The sequence below is a fragment of the Corvus brachyrhynchos genome, unplaced genomic scaffold (genome assembly GCF_000691975.1).
Source record: "Corvus brachyrhynchos isolate BGI_N302 unplaced genomic scaffold, ASM69197v1 scaffold167, whole genome shotgun sequence".
Lineage (NCBI taxonomy): Eukaryota > Metazoa > Chordata > Aves > Passeriformes > Corvidae > Corvus > Corvus brachyrhynchos.
In genome coordinates this window covers 4,663,575-4,688,316 of record NW_008239547.1, presented here as the reverse complement: position 1 = coordinate 4,688,316, position 24,742 = coordinate 4,663,575, and the positions used below count along the sequence as shown (strand labels likewise).

The 24,742-nt window shown below is 39.9% G+C and overlaps 1 protein-coding gene across 17 annotated transcripts in view; it reads right to left on the bottom strand.

Annotated features, from left to right (window-relative positions):
- The window catches only part of SVIL (supervillin), a 130,239-nt gene that overhangs the window by 82,067 nt on the left and 23,430 nt on the right, over window positions 1-24,742 (bottom strand). For 10 of the 17 annotated variants that reach the window (XM_017741481.1, XM_017741482.1, XM_017741486.1 and 7 more), the window contains exon 1: window positions 19,121-19,216. In XM_017741481.1, the coding sequence (XP_017596970.1) occupies window positions 19,121-19,184 (64 nt within the window). In that variant the 5' untranslated portion in view covers window positions 19,185-19,216. Of the gene's footprint in view, window positions 1-15,910; window positions 16,379-19,120; window positions 19,217-24,060; window positions 24,149-24,742 lie in introns of those variants that run through there. The other 7 variants (XM_017741498.1, XM_017741494.1, XM_017741495.1 and 4 more) reach the window with 4 other exon arrangements.

Below are 24,742 nucleotides of genomic sequence, written 5' to 3'. Positions count from 1 at the left end.
TCAGCAGGTTGGAGGAAGCTGTCTTCTGGCAGAGAAAGACAAATGCTAGCACAGCTACACCCCTTCCTGGCAAGTAATTTATCTGAATTAAATGAAGCTTTTCTGACCTCCTCCACCTACCCAGGGCTTAGGTTAAATTCCAGGGTTACCTATCCAGCCCCTGCCACACTAACAGGACACAGCTGAGTAAACAGCTCTGCCCTCCTAACATACAGCAGTGGGACTCAGAAAAATGAACTGGCAGCTTCCTGGGACTCCTGACACCACTCCAACAGCATCAATTGTTTTGACCATTATAAGTGATACTGAAAGTCAGTCTTGCATGATAAAGGCAGATACTATAACTTTAAAATACACACACAGGTTAATTTAGAGGGCATTTGTACAGAGAGCCCATCAAACATAACTAAGAAGTCAGATGAGCAAGCGAAAAGATTGTGACTTCTACTTTAACACATTTAATCTGACATTGATTTAACTACAATATTTATCAATTTAGGATACAGCACTACAGAAAAACATTGAAAAGCTTTTTCTAAAGACTACCAGATAGTTCTCCTCTGCTCTCCACAGTGTACAGTCCAATACATATTGACAGTGAGTGCATCATCAGATCTGTACTGAAACCACATTGGTAACACAACCTAACTCAAATCTTAGAAACAGCACATTGCCAACTCTGATAGCAGCACAAGTAAAGCATCTGTTATTGTACAAAGCCTTGAAACCTTTTTTTTTTTTAAAACATTTCAACTCTGAATTTGGCTTCTGCTTGAGGAAAAGAATAGATTTTTAAAAAGCCCACTAGCATTCAGGGCTTCATGTTAGAACAGATTTGATCAGATTTTAGAAGTAAATACTTTGTGCTTAGAAAAAACCCAAAAAACAATAGAGGTTTAGTGGTTTGGTTTTTTTCTTTCTGCCATTATCTTTACAAATATGAATTGGGTGTTAAGTAACTTCTTAAGGTAGCAGTGTAGGCTAAGGATGGCAACCAGTTGACACAAAGAATGTCTGAAACTGAATTTGTCTGGTAAGTTCCTTTAGATAAAACCAACTATTTGTCTACAAATGACTGATGTGGCAATCATGTTTCTCAAATATCCTACAAAACCAAAACCTTACAAAGACAGGACAAAGAACTAAAATTTCCTATCCCCAAGATACTGAGAATGGTCATGAGCTCATCAGGTACAGCTTTTATAGCCTCCTCCTGTTTAACAGGTTGCAAAGTCCTTATCTCTTTCTACAGTGTAACAATCATCTTCTCACTCTCCCCCCTCCACTGAAGGAATATCATACCAGCAAGCTCATCTTTGGCAGTTCAATGCAGGTCTGATTAAACAGAGAAGTTTTTCATAACTTCTGTTTAACCTTGAAATCTGCTGCTTCTATTTCAGACCTGATGAAGTGCTGGTGTGCCTGCAAGCTTGGCTCATTTTTTCCCCCCATACCAGCTGGTCTAATAAATTACCTCTTCCTAACAACCTCCTGTTAGCTTAGATCATACATAGCTAAACACTATTATGCCACTTCAAACTTGTATTAAACTATGATAAAGAGTACTGCTGGCTTAAGAAAGAATAAAAAACCAAAGTCACCCAAACTACTACCTTGCCTTACAGGTAGCAATAATTCACCTTCCCCACTCATCACACAGGTGAGGGCTTATATGCAAGGAAAGGATCACTCTTAAATGGTTGCCAGGAACAGGAATATTTTCTGTTTAACCTGCTCTAAATGTATAATAAAATATATAGACTGGACATTTTAATAAGTTTGGGGTGACTCAAGGCCTGATGGTTAGGCTCCCAAACTGCCTGCCAGAGACCATGAGTGTAAAACATGCAGTTTGTGTGATTTAAATTTTAAAGCAACTTTTTCGCCTAATTTGAGAAAGAGAAGGGGATGGGGAAGGAGCAGTTTGTTGCAGATAAATCACCTCATTTCAATCCATGGGTAAAAGGTCCTTTCTTTAAGGCCCGGCAGTTGGAGGCTTAACTCCTGTTTCAGACATGCCTTTATTTGGAAACAATGCGAGAGCAGGCAGGGCAGGGCTTTTTCATAGATGCTGCCTGGCCACATGCAAGCTAACAACAACTTGGCAAAATGAGTGGCAGCTCTGCACAATCAATACAGCCATATGCTCCTTGACCAAAAAAAACAAGCGTGGAGTTTACGGTTTGACAAAGCAAGCAAACAAAACCCCCCTCTGTAATTGCTTATTAATCATTAACAGAAAGAAGCGAGGACCAGAGCTCCATATAAATCCTGCAAAGCTTGAGGCTCACACAGCTACACTCCTTGGGACACATATTCCCTGTAGCACAGTGCTGTCTTCAGGAGTGCCGGGTACCTGCTCTGCAGCACAAGAACCAGCTCCAGATCAGAGGGGAGAGTCATGTGCAAGGCACAGGCAGCACTGGCCATGAATGGGAGGGGAACAGGAGCTCGCTGAAGTGCTGAGAAACGGCTCCATGTAAAATTCAAACTGCACACCATCAATGTACCAAAACACAAGAATTCAGGGCAGCTCCCATGCTGGCGTTTGTGCTCGGCTGTTCCTGGCAATACCTGCAAGATGGCTCCTTGAGATTACATCCCCCTTCTTCCCATAGACAGGGAGAAGAGACTATTTTTACACAGCTGCTGACCAATTTGACAAAAATAAATGGAAGTAAAACTTGAGGCCAGTCATATTCCTGATACTCCTATCTCCCAGGGGCCTCGGGAACATTAGCAGCAGAGGAGACCAAGTGAGAAGAGCAGACCCTAAGAATTTGAAGCAATAACCTGACCTCAAGCAAAAGATCAGGATCTGCTTGCATTTTCTTTCTCCACCCTGCTTCTCTCACACCAAGAAACACTCTCAGCTAGAAAAGCTGACACATCTTCATAAATTTTTCTTTTTTTCTTTTTTTTTTGTTTTTTTTTGTTTTTTTTTGTTTTTGGAAAAAGAGACTCCATTAAGCTCCATTCAGGTTTTCTTCCCTACCTTCTTCCTCTCCAGTATTGCCAAGGTCAGATATAGGAACCACAGAAAAAGGCATGAAAGCAAAACAGAAAGAGGAGGTATCTATTTAAAGGTACTTTCATCCTCTTCAGAAAAAAACCTTTTTGTTCCAGAAGTTAAAGTTCACATTCTGCACAATCTTTAGCTTGCTGTATTCTCTACACTCCTGAAGTGTTGGCTCAGTGCTGTTGAACTGAGGAAAAAATATCCACTTCACTGCTGATCCTAGCACTGGTGCTGGGTGGACCACCACCACTTGGCCTGTCTCTCACTTCCAACCCTTCTAGAAGGGCTGGAAGAACACCACAGTGTTCACAGAAACACCTGGCTTCTATGATAGGAACCACTTGTATCCATCCTCAATATGAGAAAGAAGGGGAAATACTTATAAATATATTATTTTGCTAAGGAAAACCTAGATTTCCAACTAACAAGGTTTTTCTTTCCAATGGATAGACTTGTGATGAAGGTTTGGCATCTGTTCAGTTCTTCCTCTGTGGCAAGTAACTTTTGCTGTCTCCTGCACGGATGCACAATCAGCACAACTTTGGCTACCTGCATGTGACATTCAAAAGCCTCTTGTCCACAACAGTCTTGAACTTTGTTTTCCATCATGACATACATCTTGCAGATGTATATTTTTATTTTTCCACCTCATCTCATTTATAGAGACCACATTGTTAAAGCATCTTTAGTAAGCAGGAAGAAGGTGGGCAGAAAAAAGTTTCTGTGGCACAAGTCCCTCTTGTAGGAAACGGGCTCAAGACTGAGCAGTGTGGAAGAACTCACACTTACTTAATCATGCAAACTGCAGGATTAGGCAAGTGATAAATATGCTTTCCTTTCAGACGACTGTGAAGGTCTCTGTCAAAAAGGCAGCCTGTGTTTTACACCCAAAAGCAGACACTGCCTCTTTAGTCACCCTAGAACAAGGGCTGCTGAAAGCTGAGGTTAATAAAGGATTTTCCTTCTCTCAAAATTGCATCTCACTAAACATTACCAATTTCCTTTTGCACTCTCAGAACTGATGAGAGCTCTTGTAAGTATTATTTCTGATAAAGTGTATTTCAAAATTTAAGACTTTTTGCATATTCATGGTCACAAAGCATCTCTATTAGATTTACTGACTGCTGAAGAGTTGCCTCTTAAGAAGAAATATTTCCATTTCAAAGCAAGTTGGAATGATTTTCTAAATCATCCTAAACCTTAAGAATCTATTTAACATGTTTTGAGATTCACAGTTGTTTTCAGGCCTTTTGCTGGGATTTAAGAACTGTTTCATCTATGTTTACAGTGGTTTTTTTCAGCTGTTTCTTGACCAAACCAAATTAACTAGTTTGGTTTAGATTTTAATTTTATACAACACCTAAAAAAAATTTCCACAAATTATTTTCTTTTTCTTCCTTCTACAGATTGCGCTACTAAAAGGGTCCTGTGGTACAAATTTTGAGTCGAGAAACACAGTAATGTGTTCTTCCTTTTCACCCTTTCTATTTAAGAAAGGAAATAGTATTAGAAGTGGAACAGTAACATTAATTTCAGTAACACCCTACAATTTAGAACTTTAACCACCTGATTCCAGGGTAGCTATAATCATGTTCAGTAGTTTTGTCCATTGCACTACTACAGTGCCATAGGAAGAATCACAGAATATTCTGAGTTGGAAGGGACCCACAAGGACCATTGAGTCCAACTCTAAAGTGAATGGTCCATACGGGGTATGAACCCACAACCATGGTTATTAGCACCATGCTCTAACCAAGTGAGCTAATAGATATGGGGGATTGGCACTGGCATTTCTCCTAAGTTTAATCAATACTGTCAAAAAATGCAATAGCAACTGATTGGTTCCTTGAGTAAGTAAAGTTAGTGAAGCATCAGTATTCCCTGTAATAAGGCTAGTGAACAATACAGATTCTATATAACAATTGGCAATTTTCAAGAGAGCCACCACAGCAGGGCAGCCCAGCCACTTTACGACAAGTGAACAAGTTTCTGAGCCAGAAACTGTAATCAATTCAGTGACAAAAATAAGCTCAAAAGACATGAACAGCAACTCAACTACTAGAAGCTGACTTATTTCCACAGTAGCTGGATGTAAATACTTCCTCTTCCCTGCACTGCTAGACTTTGAGTTCTGGGAATATATTAAGAGATTGAGAACCTACATCCAACACTGTGGCTCCTTCCAATTGTTGTATTGTGTTAAAACTATTGTGAGAGTATGTTCAGCCTAGTCAGCCAAGAATTTTACCACCTCTGTAATTAACTCTGGAATCTGACATCATCATCCCCTCAAGGTTCTCTTAAAATTTTAATAGCCTGGTTTATGAATATTCATTTGCCAGCATTACACTTCCAGGGATTTATGAAAACCCAATGGCATGTCAGTGCTCAAAGAGGTTCTATTATGTCTGCTTCTTCCTTAGCATATTTATTACAAGTCAGAAAGTGCACCAAGCCTGCAGTTGGTCCAGCCATCTGGGTCGTTTCATAGAGATGAAGTGGCACAGCAGACACCGAGTGCTGCTGCTAAGGGTGCCTATTAATCCCTTCGGTGGATGTGGTGCTTCTCTGCAGGCCTCATTGGTTCTAGGCTATAAAAACTGTTTCTCCCTTATCTCCTCCTGTTTCTCTCCTCCTACATGCCACTGCAATTACAAGCCAAGCACACGACAACCAGCCCTTCAAAGGCTGCTCCTATGCAAGAGAGCAGTCACCCAAACCACAGAGTTTATCAGTTGTGTACAGGCAATTATTCCCCACAGTCAGCTTGTTTCAGCAAGTGCTACAAGTCAGATGGAGCTGGCACACTGCAACAGCTAAAGAGAGTTTGTGACACTTTGGTCCATTACCAAGAGGCATAAACAGTTCTCCTGTATCCAAATGGATAATTTGTTTGACAGCTTTCTGTGTTTTCCAAATTGTGACAGTGCTGAAGTTTTAGGCCACTGGCTTGGACATTACTGTATGTTACAGACACATGACCCAACCATCCCCAGATGTGAAGCATCTCCAGTTTTAAAAGGAGAGCTCAATAAAAGTTCATAGTGCAGGTAGATCAAAAGCTCTTACAAATCTGACTATGGCAACAAATATTTGGAGCACAGCGTGTAAGGAATGTGAAGTTCAAGGCTACATTTAACGCATTAAATCAGGTGTGTATTAAGCCAGAAGCTTCCTCCTAATAATGATGCAAAAGAAAGCCAAATAGTGTCATTTCTTCTATGTATTCCTTAGCTATGTTTCTCCTTTGTCAGCAAAGAGGCAGCTCAGCAAAGCTCAGAACTACTTTTGTCACTTCCTGGCAAAATAAATTTAATTAGGACTTTCTGGAGTTATTGTCAAGCCTTACAACAATTTATGCAATTATGTGATTTTCCCCTCAGCACCACTGCTTCAGAACAAACAAGGTAAGAGGTTTGATCTGTCATAAATGAGCATTCCAGGCTGCTGGTTTCTGTTTCTGCTCCAAATATTTACAGAACAATGAAAAGCTCTCTATTTGGAAGAGTAATTTCCAACAGTACCATTTGGCAAATGCAATATTTAAAGGCATCTCCATAGTGAACTTGTAAAAAAAAGACAAATGTAAATGAAAAATAACAAGTAATAAAAAAGACATAATCCTTGAAGGGAAAGGGAGGAGAAATTAGAGATCAGCAACTGAAACAGTAAAGAAAATAGGTCAGAAGTCCTGAAGGATGTAATCATGATCCTACTTTAAAAAGGGAAAGGCTAAAACTGTGACCGATACGATGGCCTATGGGCCAATCCAGAGAGTCCGAAGTGCCATAAATAAAATGGCTTTATAGAACATCATCACTTGCAATTTTTCACCTGATGCTTCCTCTGGCTCCCAGGTCACAGTCACTGGTGTTTGGGAAGACTATTGTAAATTCTTACTGGGGGAAAGCTCTGCATTACAGGCAGTCCTGGACACTGGTCAGGGTACAGCAAACACACATCACTGCGGCTAAATTACACTATTTCTGCTTTGCTTCTGTAGAGAAAACAGCTTATTTGGACTTGTTTGTTAGCTTCCTAGCCTTCTTTGGGGAGGGAATAATTTATGCTGTATTTTCGGAGCACAAAGACCTATTGTCAAAGTCACAAGCTCCCTGTTTGTCCTAACCGGGAGAGATCCTTTGTGGTAGAGGGGGAAGGGGAACATTTCACTTGTATGGGATCTCCTTTGGAAGCAGAATGTTTTTTGGTTTTTTTTTAATTATTATGATTATTTTAGAAAGCTACAGAAGTTTAAAATAATTTACTTCAAGAACCTCTGAGCCAAAAGCTTGATTGTTGCTTTGCTAAGAGCTCCAAAAGTAGGTGAAAAGAATCCAAACTGAGTCTGGCCTGCAAAACTCTACCACCACCATCAACCCCCTTTACTTACTTATTTTTAGTGGCTTGCCAGTTAAATCTCTAGCCTGCAACAAAACCAGGTTTGGGTAGCTGTCAACCCTTAAAGCTAAACAGCTACAACACTTGGCAGGTGGTTTTAAGAAAGACTTAGCTACAAAGAAAAACATGATAGGCTGGATAAAGCTGAATGCCCAATTTTTTTTGGCACCCAATACTCTTGTAGGATATATAGCCATGTTGGCCAGCTTCAGGGTCCTGAATTATGTAAATATTTCCAAACATTTTGAGCCTGTCTGCCTTGCTGGACCACCCACAGGGAGTACAGCTTGATGGCCATGGGAACAGCACCACCAACTACATTATTTTTTACTGAACTCTACTGAATACACTTAACCTCCAGTGAACTGACAAAATTACTCCTCTGTGGAGGAAGATCCACACATGTCTGCCCAGCAGGAGATGCAGTAAGGCATCCTTTTGCGGGCAGAAGGGCACATCTCAGCTCCATCGGCTTTCATGGTTAGGATTCGCCCACCAGTTTAGGAATGTGCAAGGGCCACACTTGTGCTTTGCTCCCCTGCTAACAGTGAAAGTGCTTAACACAAAAATCTGTGCTTGTGGAAGCAACACAGACACCTGAAGACTTCATGGTAATTCAACTAATTGTTACACATCACAAGAGAGAAGCAATTCAGAAGTGTTAATCAGCCTGAAGCCCATTTCAACTCAGACCGTTCATTAGACTCTGAAGTTGAGCAGCAGGTTGTTGTTTCACAGACTGAGTCAAAGATATGAATAAGGAGTAAAATACCCCCAGGTAGCGCAGGAGGCATTGTCAGGGTACAGGTCACGTAAGTGAAGTCATGTTGAGAACGAGTAATTTATTCCTCCTAGGGTGTAATCCCATGATGCAATACTTAGATTAAATCTTAGACTATTATCCCAGCATATCAACCCTGTCTGCTCCAGCAGAGGTGTCTGAAGATCCTGTTTAAACTAGCTCAATTATCCAATCAAGACAGTAGAAACAAAAACATGAGAGAGCTCCTCTTCTGACTCCTGGGGATGGTGCTGTGCAGGGCCAGAAGTTGGGCTCTATGATCCTAGCAGGTCCCTTCCAACTCATCTTATTCTATGATTCTTAAAGTGCTTCCCTTGAAGATGTCTCTACCCTTCCATCTCAAAGCCTGGTCCCTAATCCTTGATCTCTCTCAACTCCTGCTTCTCTCCTCTCTGTCTCTCCAAAGTCTTGCACAAGGAGCAAGTGGCTGCTGTGGAAGGCTGCTCGTGACACCAGGAAGTACAAGAAAGCTAGCCTAGTAGTTCTTGATTTATCTGAAGCATTTGCTGAGAGGATTATGTGTGGAGTCACTTCTTCCCTGACAATTAACTTCCATGCAGTTGTGCTGTCATGACATTTCATGGTCTGCATTCAGTCTCTCACAGGCACTGGAAGTCACTCACAAAATTCTACTCAATTACTGGCCTCTAGGTTTAAATCAGAAATATTAGTCCATTTAATATTTCACTAGAAATGTGCTACTTCTGTGCTGGCTTCAAGCTGTAAAGTTCCTGTGATATCAAATATAATTCTTTCATAGCTGCCCTTCAAAATGATACCCAAATTTTACTTATACCTGTTTTTACCCAAGTCTAAACAACCCAGTACAGGCAGTATATGAGCTTTGGTCATTCAAGACAAGAGTTTACTTATATATCAAAAGAAAGGTGCAGAACTAACTAACTTAAAGAAGACAACTGTTCAGACTTGAGACCCCGTGACACAGAGGCAAGTAGATCATGGGCAGTTTTAACTCTGGACTAGAAGACACAGCAGTAGACGTGGTCCAAGAATCAACAGAGTGTCTTTAAAAAAAAAAGGAATTCTCTTTTGCATAAGAATATTAGCCCAACACTAGCACAGCACATTTTCCTACCTATCTTACCATCATTTGCTTAAGTCTCTAAATCAAGCAAACTGAGGCTATCACGAGTATGATAGACCTTGAGTCACAAACATTTAAATGTTGACATCCCAGCTGATGAGGTGAAAGCAAAGCACTGAGGAACTTCACAGAGCACACAGGCCTGCCAGTTTTTGTGTCTTCTCTTGCCATCTAACCTGAGCAAACACAGTGCTCCCTACTCACTTGTCCTACACTCTCACTCCCACACTGAACACCTCTTTTCAAACCCTGACTCTTCCTCTGCTGCTAATTCAGCACCCATGCTGACATAGCCATGGTGAGCAGGTCTGGGCAACCCACAGGGCTTGAGAGGAAGTGGAAAAAACTTCTGACAGAGCAGTTCCCTGATCTGTGTGGCCATGTAGCCAACTGATGCTACTGGAGAGAGTGATTCTGGAGCAAACTGGGAATGGAAAGGCAAGTGGGAAGGATTCCTAAACTGGTATTTTACAAGCAAGGCTGCCATTTCCACTATTCCTATCTGCCAATCCAAACCATCAGCTGCCTAAAGTAGTCAGAAGAACAAGACTGGTAACCCTGGACTTAAACATCTGCAGGAACACGATCCAGTAGGTGTGCTGGAGTGTCTAACATAGGAGGAGAGCAACCATCATTCCTGACAATAGTCAGAAAGGATGGGACTAGCCTCACCAGACAGTATCCAATTCTCTATGCATTAACAAAAAAATGAGATCTTATTTTGAAACTTACCCACCCAAAGCCTGAATCCACTCCAAGACAGCCCTAAGCACCAGTCTACAAGCAAATGAATAACAAGGCTGCTCTTGGCCTCTCTTGTTTAAAGAAGGGCAGCTATGAAGAACACAGAGGCTCATCAACGATTTTATGGGTTTTTTCTGCAATTAATAATTGCTAGAAATCCTAACTAATATGTCTGGAATACATTACTTTCTCAGAGAACAAAATGTTGGACAGAAGTGTCAATACGATGTTTTCGCCTTTGACTTAACCCCTACAAATTCTTATGGCCAGCAGATACACAGTCCAGATAGCCAGAAACACGATTAACACCAGAAAATCTAAGCCTCTATGACTCACTCTGAGTAAGTGCCAGGATGGATCATTTTTCTTTGCCCACCTAAACATAGCTCTTACACATAAAGGGTTGTGACTTCATCTAATAACTGAACAGCAAAGGTTTCAGCCTCTGATAGGAAGAGAAATGCCAAACTTTTGCATATAAAGGAGCTTTTTTTAAAATTCACAACCCTTTCAGCTCCTTTCAGAGTTCCTCTGATCCGAATACCTATCTCTTATCTGGCACACTGTGCTGTAAATGAGCATGCAATCATCAATCATCAAATCTGTCCTTTTGAGCTCTGATGTACTTCAAGACAACCAATTCTTTGCTACTTTTTCAAAGAACTTAACCTAGCCAGGTTTTCTACAACTTAACCATGCCATTCCTACCTCTGCAAGATCTCCATCTGGACAGGTCACTCCTCAGATACACACAGCAATCTGGAGCCCTCATGAAGGCTTGGTACAGATTCCTGCACTCCAGTCCTGAGCCTGCCTGGCCCTTCACTGCACGACTTGCAGCTGCTCAAGGCAGCAACACGTTTGTGTAAGTGTGCTTGCCCTTTACAGACACGTGTACACACACATATCTATCTGCCTGGTCCCCCACTCCTCCAAAATCCCTGCGAGATATCAAGGGTAGATTTACATGGTATTTCATAAAATTTACCTTTGTCAGTACACATGGTTAGTTCAGTTAGTCCTTATTGCTCTGAATAAGCCAAAAGACCCTTATCCTTTCTAGAAATGTCAACAAGGGGGAAAAAAAAATCAAAGTTGTCCACACATCAAATACAATTTTTGCAAACAGATGTTTCTTCCACAAGTGTTCTGATTGACTAATGTTTTGGGTACAAAACCACTCTAGTCAGTTGAAACACAATTCTATGATTGCTATGATTGCTATGTAAACAGAATTGACCACAAGAAAACTTCCAATGGTTTTGTTCATTCTCAGTAGTTGGTTGACTGAAAGTGCAATGTTGATTTTTTGCGGAGCTACAGTTTCCAATAATTCCACATATAAACTGCCAATGCATTTTGACAATGCTGAAAGTACATCTGTCACAATTACATTTGTAGCATACCTTTACATATCTGTGTACTGATGAACAGAGTATTTTAGTATACAGAGCTCTATAACCAAAACATATTCTGTGCTATTTTTAAAAGTATAGTTTAAGGAATGGAAGTAAAAAAAGATGAGAAACTTCAACCTGATAATTTGGTATTTAAATCTGTAATGCAGCCTTTAAAGACCCGAGTTAATTTAGAGGTATGAAATGAAGTTCCCCATTCTAAAACTCAACCTCCATCTATAAATGCAAAGTTTCCTTACTTGCCAGACCAACCCTTACTATCCAGTCAGAATGAAAGGATGGAGGCTGAGCTGTGTTTTCAAAGTGTACAACTGTGTACAGTTCACACAGCTTTTGCTGAGTGCAACTCAGGGAGTTAGCATATGTTTTTTGTTTGAAACAGGTTAGTAAAAACTAACTCTAGGGCATGCAGTAAGCTTTATTTGCCTCAGCTTCAAGTTGCTTAGAAATACCATCACTAAAGCCTTGAGTCTGCTTTTCAAATGAATTATATGCTCTGGATGTTTGACTACAATATATAATTCAAGGTTAGCTTTACTCACTGCAAAAAATAGCTACTTCTCTTCACAAAGATGAGGTAAAAAAGTGAAATCCCGTGCTGCTGGAGCAACAACTGTGTTGGTTGTTCAGCTCCAGCTGCCTGTGTTAAAACATCTGGCTTTTTTTTTTTTTTTATTGGAACTGAAGACAGGCAGGTATTACAATGACTGACACCAAAGCCAAGTGAACCCAGGTCTCAACTCCCAGACCTAACTCGTGGCTACAGGGGCAGCCTTACCAAGCCCTAGACACTGCTGGAATGCCAACAGCTGCCTGAAATGCTGCTTTCAGTAGGATTTCACCTTGCTTTCAGGGCCAGTTGCCACTTAATGGAAAATGACATTGAAATACTGTCCATTTTTCACTCTAATATAAACAGTTGGGGCAATTATTTTCTAAGAGTTACAGAGTTATTCTAGCTGTCTCTGAGGCTTAACTGGGCTTCTTGTCAGAAAGGGCAAGATTGAAATAGTCACATGTGAAGCACATATGACTTGCATATTCTCTAGATCGTTCGGTGCAACTGTTTTGAAACATTAGTCCACACTCCTTCCTCCTTCCACAGAGAGCTGATAGGAGACAGTGCTACCTTTGTTATATTTTAGGGAATAGACAGTAATTTTGTCTAAATCTAAGGCTGAGATAACAGAGCAAGAATGAAATCCTGCACATCTTTGTTGACTGCCAAGACTTTTACAGGTATAAGCCACAAGGAGCACATTTGGCAGTCATTAACTCCACAGGAACATTATTTACTTCTCACACTACTTTGGCACACAGTCTCTGGACTAACACCTCAATGCAGACCCTTTGTAACAGACACTGGTAACAGCATGGCATTTTTTGGTGTCAAACAGCTCAGTTCTTTCAGGAAATTGCACACTTCCTTCATAATGGTCTGATGGAGGCTCAAGTTGCTTTAGAAATATATCTGGCCTTAAATATTATTACACAGGATGCTTGATATCCAGGTTCCTCGTGATGATTTTCTTTGTATACATGAAGAGAGATATGCCTGGAAAGCCAACTGATTTTAATCTGGGTCTTTGAAAATTGACTCTACAGATTTTTTTTTTAAAACTCCGAAAACTGGCATCATTAGAGCAAAGAGAGACCATTCCATCAACTAAATCCAAAGAAATCAGCAAAGAGTTAATGCATAATTGCTGCACTCTCTCTGCTGAAAGACTCCCTTCAACACACCACCATGTGAATCAGTGACATCAGAAGCATTTTTATCACCAATTACCCAATGCATTCTTATCTGCTTAAGGCAGACTCCAAGTAGGACATGTTTTGCTCATTAAAAATCACAACCTTCCAATGTGTCTATTAACTCTAAAGTGTCTGGTTGGGAATATAGAAAAACCAGGGAATTAATAAGGTGAGATCATTGTGCACGCTAATTCCTTTGCAGGCTCACTGTTGCCCTCCAGGAGTCAAATGGAGACTTCTCCATGGAGAAACAGAAGACAGAAGCTTTTGCATTCATCAAGAAAAACACTGCAGACTGCAAGACCTCTGCAAAGTGAATAATCTCAGCCAGCCTGTTACTGCAAACTATTCCACAGCTTGTGCTTTCTGAAAATTACAGTGGAATTTCCATCCACAACAGCCAACACATTGGGGAACAAACATGAACTCAGACAATGGCAATTTAAACTAAATAAGCTTGTGCAATTTTCTCCTCTGTTCATTATATTAAAGGTTTCTTGGACAAGAGCTGATCTTGTGAACATGTTCTAAGAAAGTAAAATGACAATGGTACATTTAAAAAACCCCAAAACCACAAACCACAAATTCCACACATTCTTAATCACCTTTTGCATAAACAAATGTACTAAACTATATACAGCTTTCAAACCACTTCATCAACATAGAGACAAGAGAAACTTCAGCTCATGCTGTGTTATGATGTGTAAGACAGATACTTTCCAAACAGAAAACTGGTAAAAGACTCCTCTGACCTATCTAAATGTCTTGGTCACAAATGGCTCAACTCCACCATCTCCGTGTCTACCTGGGCTCACTGTGAAGGAGAAATGTGCACTACCATTTTACTTTTCCTGTACTAGATAGTTTTGGGGAGTTCTGTGTATATTTATAGTGTGATCTTTCTACTCTGTATAAAAAGTAAACATGGCATAGTTTAAAGACAGATTAAAACTGCTTCATATCCCCACTACCTTTGTCCCATAAAAGCTAGCAAATACAAAAAGTTTAGCAAAGAAGTGCCAAGTGCAAAGCTACACTCCTGATGAATAAAGCTCAGAGAAATCTGAAATCCTCCTTCCTACTGGAAATTTTTGCCAAAATTGTCATTTAGCAACACTATCAAGACAAAACAACATGGGAGAGGCAGAATTAACTTTTAAATAGAGAGGGGGAGAAAATTTACGTGTTCTAACAAGTGTAAACCTCTGCTGCACAAAGAGGAGCTGATATTGTTACTTTTCATTATTCAAAGTTTCCTGCATTGCACCATTAGTGCACTTGAGACTGAAATTCAAGTTAAGAGCTTCTGCACACTCTGGGGTTTCCAAGTTCCATATCTGATGTCTCTGTGGTCTGTTTTAAGGCTTTAAGGCATTGACACCTTCTAACAGCTTTACAGGAACGCAACTGGCACGTTAAAATGGTGGAGCAATTTATAGCAACTTGGTTTTTAAAATATCAGATCATATAAAAAAGGATGCTTATTAAAAATACTGATTTTATTGTAAGCAATGTAAAAACATTTCGAAGTCAGTATCAGACTGAAGCACACATCTTTTAAACAATACAAAAATTAAGAAGCTGTCTGAAGGAGTATATTGGTCAGGCAGTTTCTTCCTAACCCTCACTGCTTCTGCAGGTAGAAGGATTCAATCTCCTATAAAATATGTAGATAGAGGTGATTATTTAAATATATATCTAATGAAGTCTGTGTGAGAAAGATTCACTATATAGGGGATTTTATTCCAATACAATATTCCTATCCCTAAACTCAAAGTGGTTTTAAAATCGTAATGCTCCAGACATGTTCTGTCTTCTGGTATTCCCAGGGCTAAAACAAAGGTTTATATAATTCAGAATAAAAATTCGAGATCCATTTGACAGAGAAATACAGTTTTATAATCCAAATAAAATGGAAGGTGGCCTTAAATTGCTGGTTCCTGAAAGGGAAACTGAGAAGCTGAAATTTTTTTGTCAAGGACACTATTCCTGTGTTTCTGGTGATTAAAATACAGTACCTGAAATATCCTTGGAGCAAGGAAACTCCCCTTCCAATCCCCCGGTCCCTCATGTTCCGCCCCCCCTTTAACAGGCTGGAATAAATCCACTCGCATTTCAACCTGACAATGCTGCAAATTTTCTCAAACAAATGGCTCAAGGAGCTGCAGGACAGGAAGGTATAACAGTGCCAGTAACTTCTATCTGCAGTGTCCTGGTAGCGTTTAAAACTAAGAGAATGGAAAGTTGGAGGAAGTTTTCTTCAGAATGCTCCAAGTCTCAAAATAGAGCCCGGTATTCACATGTATTTATAGAACTTTTTAAACATGAGAGAAAATTACCACTGAAAAGTTTTGTTATTATAGAAGTGTTCTTATAGCCGTTTGTAGTACTGTGGCTAAGGTTAACATAATAAAACTGAAAAAGAAAAGAGAAACACATCGCACAAACCAACCAGCGACAGGACTTTCCATTCATAGCAGAGTGAACTCATCTTCTAAGCAAAACCACGAGAATAAAAACACAAAATGCCTTAAGGAAGACTGAAGGACTGGCATGCACAGGCTGGAATAAACCCACTTGCATTTCAACCTGACAATGCTGTGAATATTCTCAAACAACTGGCTCGAGCAACTGCGTGCAAGCTCCCCGAGTGAGGTGCTACTTACTTCAGAATCCTGTAAAAAATCCACTTGTCTGCCTTTACACAAAGAGGACAGAAAGAAGGTACAGATGCAGCAAAAGGGGTCAAAGTCTTCTCAAAATAGTTACTGATAATGCCTGAAGCTCTCTTTGGCCAAGTACTTCATAATTCTTGTTTTAAAGAAGTTTCTCGCGTCAGCTAAGATTCTTTTCCCAAGGACCTAACACTCACCCGCTCAGAAAACAGAAAAGTGACTTCACAAAAGTTACCAAATATCAACATGCATGGCTGGCAAGTACATGTGCAGTCAAGATGATTCAGATAAGTCAGATAAATTTAGAACAGCGCTTTCCTAAAAGCATGCGTTCACCAAATGCAGTAAATATGCAGGAGCTATATCCAAGTGCTGATTCCAAACATCAGAGCAAAAAATTTATTAGTGAAAATCTCCTTTTAAGAGTTCGCTGCCATCTGAAGTCCTCAACAGTGTTATTCCTTGATCTGCCTTTAGTATTTCCATCCATCACTGGATTTATCCACATAAAAAGCTATAGGCTCTCCAACCTCAGAGGACTAAGCCAAATGCAGTGTGGCAACTTCACATAGGACCAGCCTTTTATGGTTGGAACAGTAGAGCTTTGATACAGCTAATCTACCATAAATAGCTCTTGAAGCTCAGAAGGATCAAATCAGCTGTTGCAACAGTCCCAGCCTGTAGCTGCTTCAAATCCAATTATACAGTCAACTCTGTCTTGCAGCTCTCCCTTTTATTCCCCCCCATCCAAAACATTTTTAGTCGTCCTCCTGCCAGAAATTAGAAGCTGCTAAGGCAAACACAGCAGAATCAAACCCATTAAATAAATTTTGAAGCAAATGCACAAGTATTCTTACAATTACCTTAAGGAAGACAAGTTTTATTCTCTTAAAAAACAGCTTAAGCAATTGATGCCCATAAAAAAGGAAGTTATCAGTCATGACTTACAATACAAACACATAATTTGAAATAAGCGAACAGTTCCAAGAGCAGCCAGCACAGCTTTAAAAGGTAGGTGAAACTAAGCAGATAAACTCCATGGAGCACTATCCATGTCCCAGATTAAGGCATAAGGCACTGAATTGCTTGCATATTTTTTCTGTAACCTAAATACACTTGAGATGTACTAGAATACCCTGTTATAAATCCTTGAATTACAATGTTTCCTTTCAGGTAGTTAGAACCATTTTCCCACAAAGAAGTTGAGAACTGTAATTTAAGAATTCTTGCAGAATTAAAAGCTTTCAAAATACATGTTTACTAACCATATAAGTTGGTATAACTGAAAATTACCACTAGGACTACAAGAGCATAGTAATTACTGAGAAACCAGTGCAGTGACACTGTTCTGAAAAAACCAAAATCAGGTTTGGATCCAACAAAACACAGGTGAGTAGCATTGTCTTCATGGTTCACCTCACAGTGCAAAGAAACAGTGCACAAGGCAAGTATGTAAGTATATGCAAATAAAAGGTATTTTTTCAACCATATGTTATTAACATCCCACCAGTCTTTCCAAAACATCACATCCCAAAACATCAATTACTCCAGTGCAATACATGAACTCTGGTACTTCAAAGGGGAAGAAGTGTCTTGTGGGCAAAGTCTGTATCTCTGTCCCCTACAAGCATGTAAATTCTGAACATTCCCAGGGCATCCTCCTAAAATACTGGGCAGGACATCTACATCTAGGCATCAATTCTTCTTATTCAAGCAAGGGTAGAAGAGGATTCCCAATTCCTGGATGCAAACTGCTTTAAGGGCCTCTAGAAGCTACTCTAATGGAAGGGCCAAAATATAAAAATCATCATTTTCTACTTTGTTAGCCACACACCATCTTACTCATCTTCGCACTTGTGTTAAATTTTATCATCTCAGTTAAAGAGCCTAGGTTTTAACTGATTTGCAAAGCATGTAACATACCTTGAACACAAAAAGAGTCATTAGCTGCCTACAAAGACAGTAACAAAACAACCTCAATTTAGTGTGGGTGGGTGAAATGAACTTGTTTGCTATCTCCACTAAATTGTGCAGGAAGAACCCAGGTGGATCACCTTCTGGAAGCCTCAGTAAATTCAAAGAGCTATAAGAAGGTACAGACAGTTTTCTCTTTAGGACCTAACAAATGCCCAACTGAATCAATTCAGATACATGGGGGACAGTGAGCTTTTCATTAGCATGGAGTAAACTCAGCATGTGACAAGCAGATAAAACAGACCAGCAAGATCTGCCTGAGAAAGTTTATCACTTTGAATAGAGCTTGTAGAACATGTCATATTATGCTTTTGCACTGTGGTGAAAAAAAAGTAGCTGGACCAACTGCTGACAGAAGTTCAACAGAGCTCTTAAAAATGCAGCAGGCATGCTTGCAGCTGGTATACAGAAAGAGCAGCCGAGAGCATTCTGCCACAGCACAACCACTGGTGCTTTATGGCCTATCCATAACCATTAAAATCCAAGGTCTTTTATTACTGTGGAATTTGAAGGATGCAAGTTATGACATGGAAACACACCCCCTCTCTAGAATCAAGACAGGGATTGCTTGTTTCTTTTATAGAAACCACTCTACATTCATTTTCCATATCACGCGAGAAACTGTTGAAATGTTGAAGATTTCAAGTTTGTACCTAAAAAAAAAAAAAAAAAAAAAAATCCTGCATGTGCTTTTTCATGGAACACCGGCTTCTGTGACTATAAGCACATAAAGCAGAGCTGCATACCACAGAAATGCAGCACTTTCTTCCTCTTCCTCCCCAATACAAAATTTCTGTAAACACAGAGTAGAGGAAGCCACAGACAACACATTAGTTAACCACTATCCCTTTACAACAAGCCTAAGATCAAGAAGGTGTCTTCCAGACACTATCAGCTCTATCATCAAAAAGAGTGAGACATCATGTACTTCTCAAGCCACAGGTTCTGTCCCAGTGAAGACAGAAGCACAAATTAAGAGACACTCTTTTGATACCAAGGTCTTGTTTTGCAGGAGAGGATATGTGCTTCAATGAGTAATAGTGAAGAAATAACACCAGGGTAACACACAGTGAAGTGCACACAGCATGCAAAGTCTGGATTAAGCATTCTCTTATTTAACAATTCAGCTTCCCAGTTTACAGATATCTTCCTTTCAGCTAGGGAGGAGAGGGGAAGGAGAGACTTCCCAGAAAAAAACCCCAGACAATTTAATAAAAAGCGACTTACCAGCATCCATTGTTAGAATCATGACCCCACTTCTGTGTCCCAGGAAGCAGGAAGCCTTACCCATCCAGTGATTGCGAATGACTCAGAAGGACAGCATGGCTTTGTTTCAGCTTATATCTTCTGGCTCATTCACCCCTCCTCCCTTTTGTGGGATAAAAGTGTTGCCTGTGCCTGGCCATCCCGATTGGCTCAGCTAGGGGAACCTACTCATTTAGCACATTCGAGTTTTTGTGAGAGCCTAAAATGACTCACAGAGGATTTTTTATTTATCTTTAAAAAAACCCCCAAACACAAAGAACATTAAAAAAAACCCCCAAACCCAACACAAACATTTTCTGACTTTCTGGGAGAAGAAATTCTTCATTCTTTCACTATCAGACACAAATTACAGTTATTGCAACAGGAATGAACAATTCCCTGTGCTCTGAATCAAGGAGAAGGTGGCAAGTCAGGCAGGACAGTCCCACAGTCTTCAGTAATCCCCAGTTCAGCTTCATTGTCTGTCCATGGGAATAAAGCCACATGTTTTGTGTCAAAGCCCATGCCCCCCAGCCCAGCTTATCTTCAATGCAAACTGTATATAATCCAAAACTGAGCATCTCCTGGTCTGCCAGGGAGGATTTGCTCTTCCATTTTATTTTTAAGTAGGCAGAACAGTGAAAGGTTATTGTCTTACTGAAGACACACACCCTGACTCTACAGGTTTAACTCTGCAGCGAGGAAAAAGATGTAATATTTTCTTAACCTCCAGGACTCCCTAGGTGTAATAATTGGTATAGTCTAGGCTCTGCCTGAAGAATTTGGAAAGCTGTTACAATCTATTTGTGAGCCTCCTCTCCAGTGAGATAATAGTGTTAAAAAAAAATAAAAAAATCGATCTGGTCAAGAGATATCACAACCCATTGTTAACTTGGACCAAACCACCAGACAGCCTAAAAAGTACATTTGGGTGAGCAGCTGGAGGGGGTAAGGAATTTGTTTCTTTCTATATTGCAAAATCCTTTAGAACTTGCAGTCAGACCCCGAAAGGGAGCTGCTGTATCATGACACCATGAACTGTCAACAGAGTTGATATCTGTACTTAGGGATTCAGCAAGCACAGAGAATGAAACACCGGTGTTCCTTGCCTCTGATAAGAACTACCTTTTCTAAATAAAGTGTGGACATATTAGGCTACTGTCTCACCACATTACTCACCACCAGATAACCTAAGATTCATAACTCTGCGATACAACCACAAGTGTATTTTAGAAGTGTTGCTTGTGGTTGTTGAAATAAACAGAGTACTCCCTCTCCTCCCTCCTTCTGTTTTTAGAAAAGGTATCACTTGCAAGTCACAAACACCAAGGTTTGTAGAAGCCACTAATGAAGTCAGAATCCACAATTCAAAGAAATTAGCAAAAGCAGTGCAACTGAATCATTCTTCTCAGATTTCTTGACCCTCTCTCGCTTTGCAGCACTATAGTTTGGGGGGAAACACATTTCTAAGGTTGAAAATTTCTGATGTTTTCAGTAGGGCACTGCAAAAAAAGCTTTGGGAAGAGGCATGAGTAATTCAGATCCTAGAAACAAAACTGAAATCTTTCAGTGCATGGAAATTAGGGAGAAATGACCCAGGTGGACAGGCTGCTCCTCAAAAGCCATACTACAGAAAGAAGTACAGTGTCAGAACTGAATGGATTACTGGCTTCATCCAAAGTTTACAATTCTCAAATAGTCAGGACACTGTTTTGACCATAATAAATAGCTAAGGAGATCTGGCAACAGCCCAGGCCATGTGCAGAGAATACATGTTAACTTTTGGGATTGGTATCAGGCATAGCTTCTTTCTTAAGAATAATTATTAATCTGAAGAAAAATGCAGCAGTAAGGAAGATGCTTTTGCACTCTTCCTATTCCACCCTTTTTCACCTGACATCTTCATTAAAAATTTCCATGGTCTAAATAAAATTCATGACAACAAAAATCAGTTTTGAGGATGCCTTCAAGTAATTCACTCCCAAAGACTGGGAGGAGCTGTATGGAGAAAATAGCATAACACTAGTCCTTACCAACAAGGTAGAAGGGCAAGAGCTGGAAGACCTTTAAGTACAACTGAAGACCTCGACTCTCTGCACAAGACACCAGGCTAATCCAACATTAACACTCCCATCCTCAGGCAAACTGAGTGTGAGTAACACTGCCAGAGAATACCAAGCACAACAGGTCCTATGCCAAACAAACACATTTTAAGAAAAGCATTATCATATGCTGTGTAAGAGCAAACCACTTTTGACACGATGACATTTCCTGTAAGCTTGGCTTTTGCAGAAAGTCCAGTACCACTGTCCTGGAACAGTAAAATGCAGAAGTTCAAGCAAACTGTTCTCAAAACAGCCAAAAAACCCCAAAACAACCCAACTGCCTGGTCAGCAAATGGTGCAACCATTAATAATTCAGCTTACAAAGTATTTGGAAAAGCAGCTGAATTGAAACCATAGTAGAGAGGAACAATCTTACTGGTATCTGAGAAAATAAATAGGAAATAGAACTATTTGCCTTTATCCTCAAAAGGGAGAGGATGAAGTTTTCAGTTAGGTTATCAAGAACATTAACCTGAAGGGGACTGCTGCACAGGCATAGGATTTATAAAAGCTGGGCATCCCCAGTGTTCTGATTCTATTCTAAGTGGCAGAAATCAAACAGAGTTCACTGTTTTTCAAGCTACATTAGCCAGCAAGAGTTGGCTGAAATTTATGTAATTAAAAATACACCAGTATTAGAGGGAACACGGTGTGTTCACATATAAGCAAGGGTGCTAAAGTGTCAAGCAAGACAGCACATGAACTTGCACATGAAACCTTGGCTTTGTTGACTTTGTGGAAGCTATGCAATACAGGTAGCACATGATAAATGGTATGCTGCTAGCAAAGTTAACACACTATAAATTAAAAAACCAAAAACCTGTCCATAAACTGCTTCTATTGTAATGATATGAAAAGAGGGTATAAGTGACTCATCTGATTGTGAACATTTCCCAGCCTCTAAAGTCAACTGGCCAGTCTTACTCAGATGCAACTCCAGCAATGAAGTAGAAAGCTGGGTTATGACCTCCAGAGATCCCCAATTTTTTCCATCATTTTTCAGTCTGATAATCTGAAATCCATGTAATTGTTCAATGAATATATAATATAAGGCAGCAACAAGTACCATAAATAATGCACAGTATTGCAAGATGCTGTGGAAAAACTTGAACATTTTCATCTGAGGGCTATATCCAAATAGCCCATGGCTTATTTATCTGACAATGTCCAGCTATGTCACATCAAGTGTGTAAATTGCATACTGTTAACAAACTCTTTTTCTGTAAATTCTCTACTAAAATAAACCTGGGGTTTTTTTTCTTTTGTTTTTTTAAAAATAGAACAGAATACTCATTCACATGGTCTAATGGTATCATCTTCTGAAGGTTACAACCATTTTATGATGGTATATGCTAATAAACAAGTTCAGCAAGAAATTCTCTGAAGGCTTGACTTGAGTCTTTGTTGAAAGAAGTTAAGTCCACATTACCCTTAAAAACTAAATTCCCATGACTTTTCACATAATTTTCAGAACCTGCATTAGCCCTGCAAGAACATGCTACTTCTGCTCACCTTCATTAAATTATTCACTGCATAGAAAGTATGCAGCTAATAGCTGTGATGTGACGTGCTTGCGCTAACATTTTTGGAGGAGACTTTATTCATATGCTTTAATCCTGAATTGTCAGGATTCAGTTTGTTTCCCATGATCATGCTCCAAGCTCAAGTCTTCAGGAATCAAGGTTAGGTTTTGCTTTTCTACCGCAAGTCCTTCCAACTTTTCAAGCTTTTTAGCACATATAAGAGTAAGCACTGGTCCCAGTCCTTCCTTTCCTTCTTTTTAAGTAAGATGTTAAAACCAGCAGAAGATGATTTCATTCAGACTTCCACTCTTTACACAATGTTCTCGCAGACTTCAGAAGCTATGACAAGTTGTAAGGAAAACAGCTCTCACATAATTCTGGAGCAACAACTGAGAGAAAAGAGTGGCATGTATCAAGAGGACTAATAGGATGACAGCTCTTGCCTGGCAGTATGACCAGAATTAGACACAATTCTCTTTTAGGAAGGTTAAAAGATAGATCATTTGTATACTAATTTTGCTGATTCAAAACCACTGAGACATTCCTGATCACATCCAAGAAATCACATCTCTTCAGTAACAAAAATTACACAATTCCCCAAGAGCAAGATTAATCCCATGCATTACAGAAATTTTGCAAGCTCTGCCTTTGTGGGACCAACAGAACCCGCTATGCACTTACATGCACAAAAAGGTCCCTTTTCTTATTGGTTTGTGTTCACATAGTGAAATGCTTTTCCATAGCTAAGAACTGAAAAAACCCCTGAATCAAAGCTAAACTGCAAATATTTAATCAAAAGTCTGCAACATGAAGAGTAGGCAACATGAAAGAATGTACAGCTCTATAATTAATTAAAATATTACATTTGAAGGAATAGTACATAGTCTAGAACACTTGAAGCTACTCTGTTATGCAATATTTGGAATAAGGAAAAATAGAAGGGCTGGAGCAGGAGGTCCATCTTAGCTGCCTGCTGCCTCTCAGTGAATACGGAGTTGAAGTTTCAGGAACTCTTATTGTCAATTTCTTATTGAATAACATTTCTTCCCAAGGCAGCATTAGCATCTCCTAGTTATTTAAACACCAATCAGCTTTTCTGAAGGTCCTAACAGCTACTCTGGAATCTTAACTATTATATCACTGCATTTTATTAAATTAAATATGCACTAGGAGGCACACACATGTTCTCTTTTAAGTGTTTGATACAAACACCTCCAGAAAAAAAAAAGGGAAGAAAAACAACAACCCATAGTTCTTGGTTCAGATCTGCATTTGTTTTTCAGCAAAGCCTTACCTTAAATCCCAGTCATCCAGGCCTGACCCTCCAGGTACAGCTGCATCACCTTGTCCAGGTGGCTCACAATCCAAAGGCAGTCCTCCTCCTCCAAGAAACAGACACAACAAAATATGGGTAAGAACCACAGTGCATCCCAGGCTACGACAACCATTTCACAATGAGCAGGGCAGATGCACAAAAAGGATGAACTGATTGACTGCAAGGCCTGAAGCAGCATATAGCACATTGCTACCTTGCCCATTCATACAGACAAGATCATCACCACAAGCAACAGCACTCTTCAAAGCCCAGCTATGGATGCACTGCAGCCACATTCACAGAGAAAGAGAGGTCTTGCAGGCTTCCTAGGAATCCTGAGGAACTTGACCCTCAACAGTTACTAGAGTCTGACCCTTTAAAAGCAGACATTATTGAGCTACTAGTTTCTCTAGAAACTCTGAGCTTTTCCCCTAGCCATCCCACAGGAAGTCTGTATTATATTCAGTCTTTCAATAAGGTCAAGCTGCACTGGAGATAATAACAAAACTAGCAGCATCTACCAAAATACTATTACCCTCAAAATCTTTAATTTTAAACAACAGTGGATGCAATCAAAAAACCGAATTCTCTGTCTAGAACCACAGCAATCAGTAGACAGACCCAAGACTTCTCCTAGTGTAAAGCACTTGACCTATCAAGC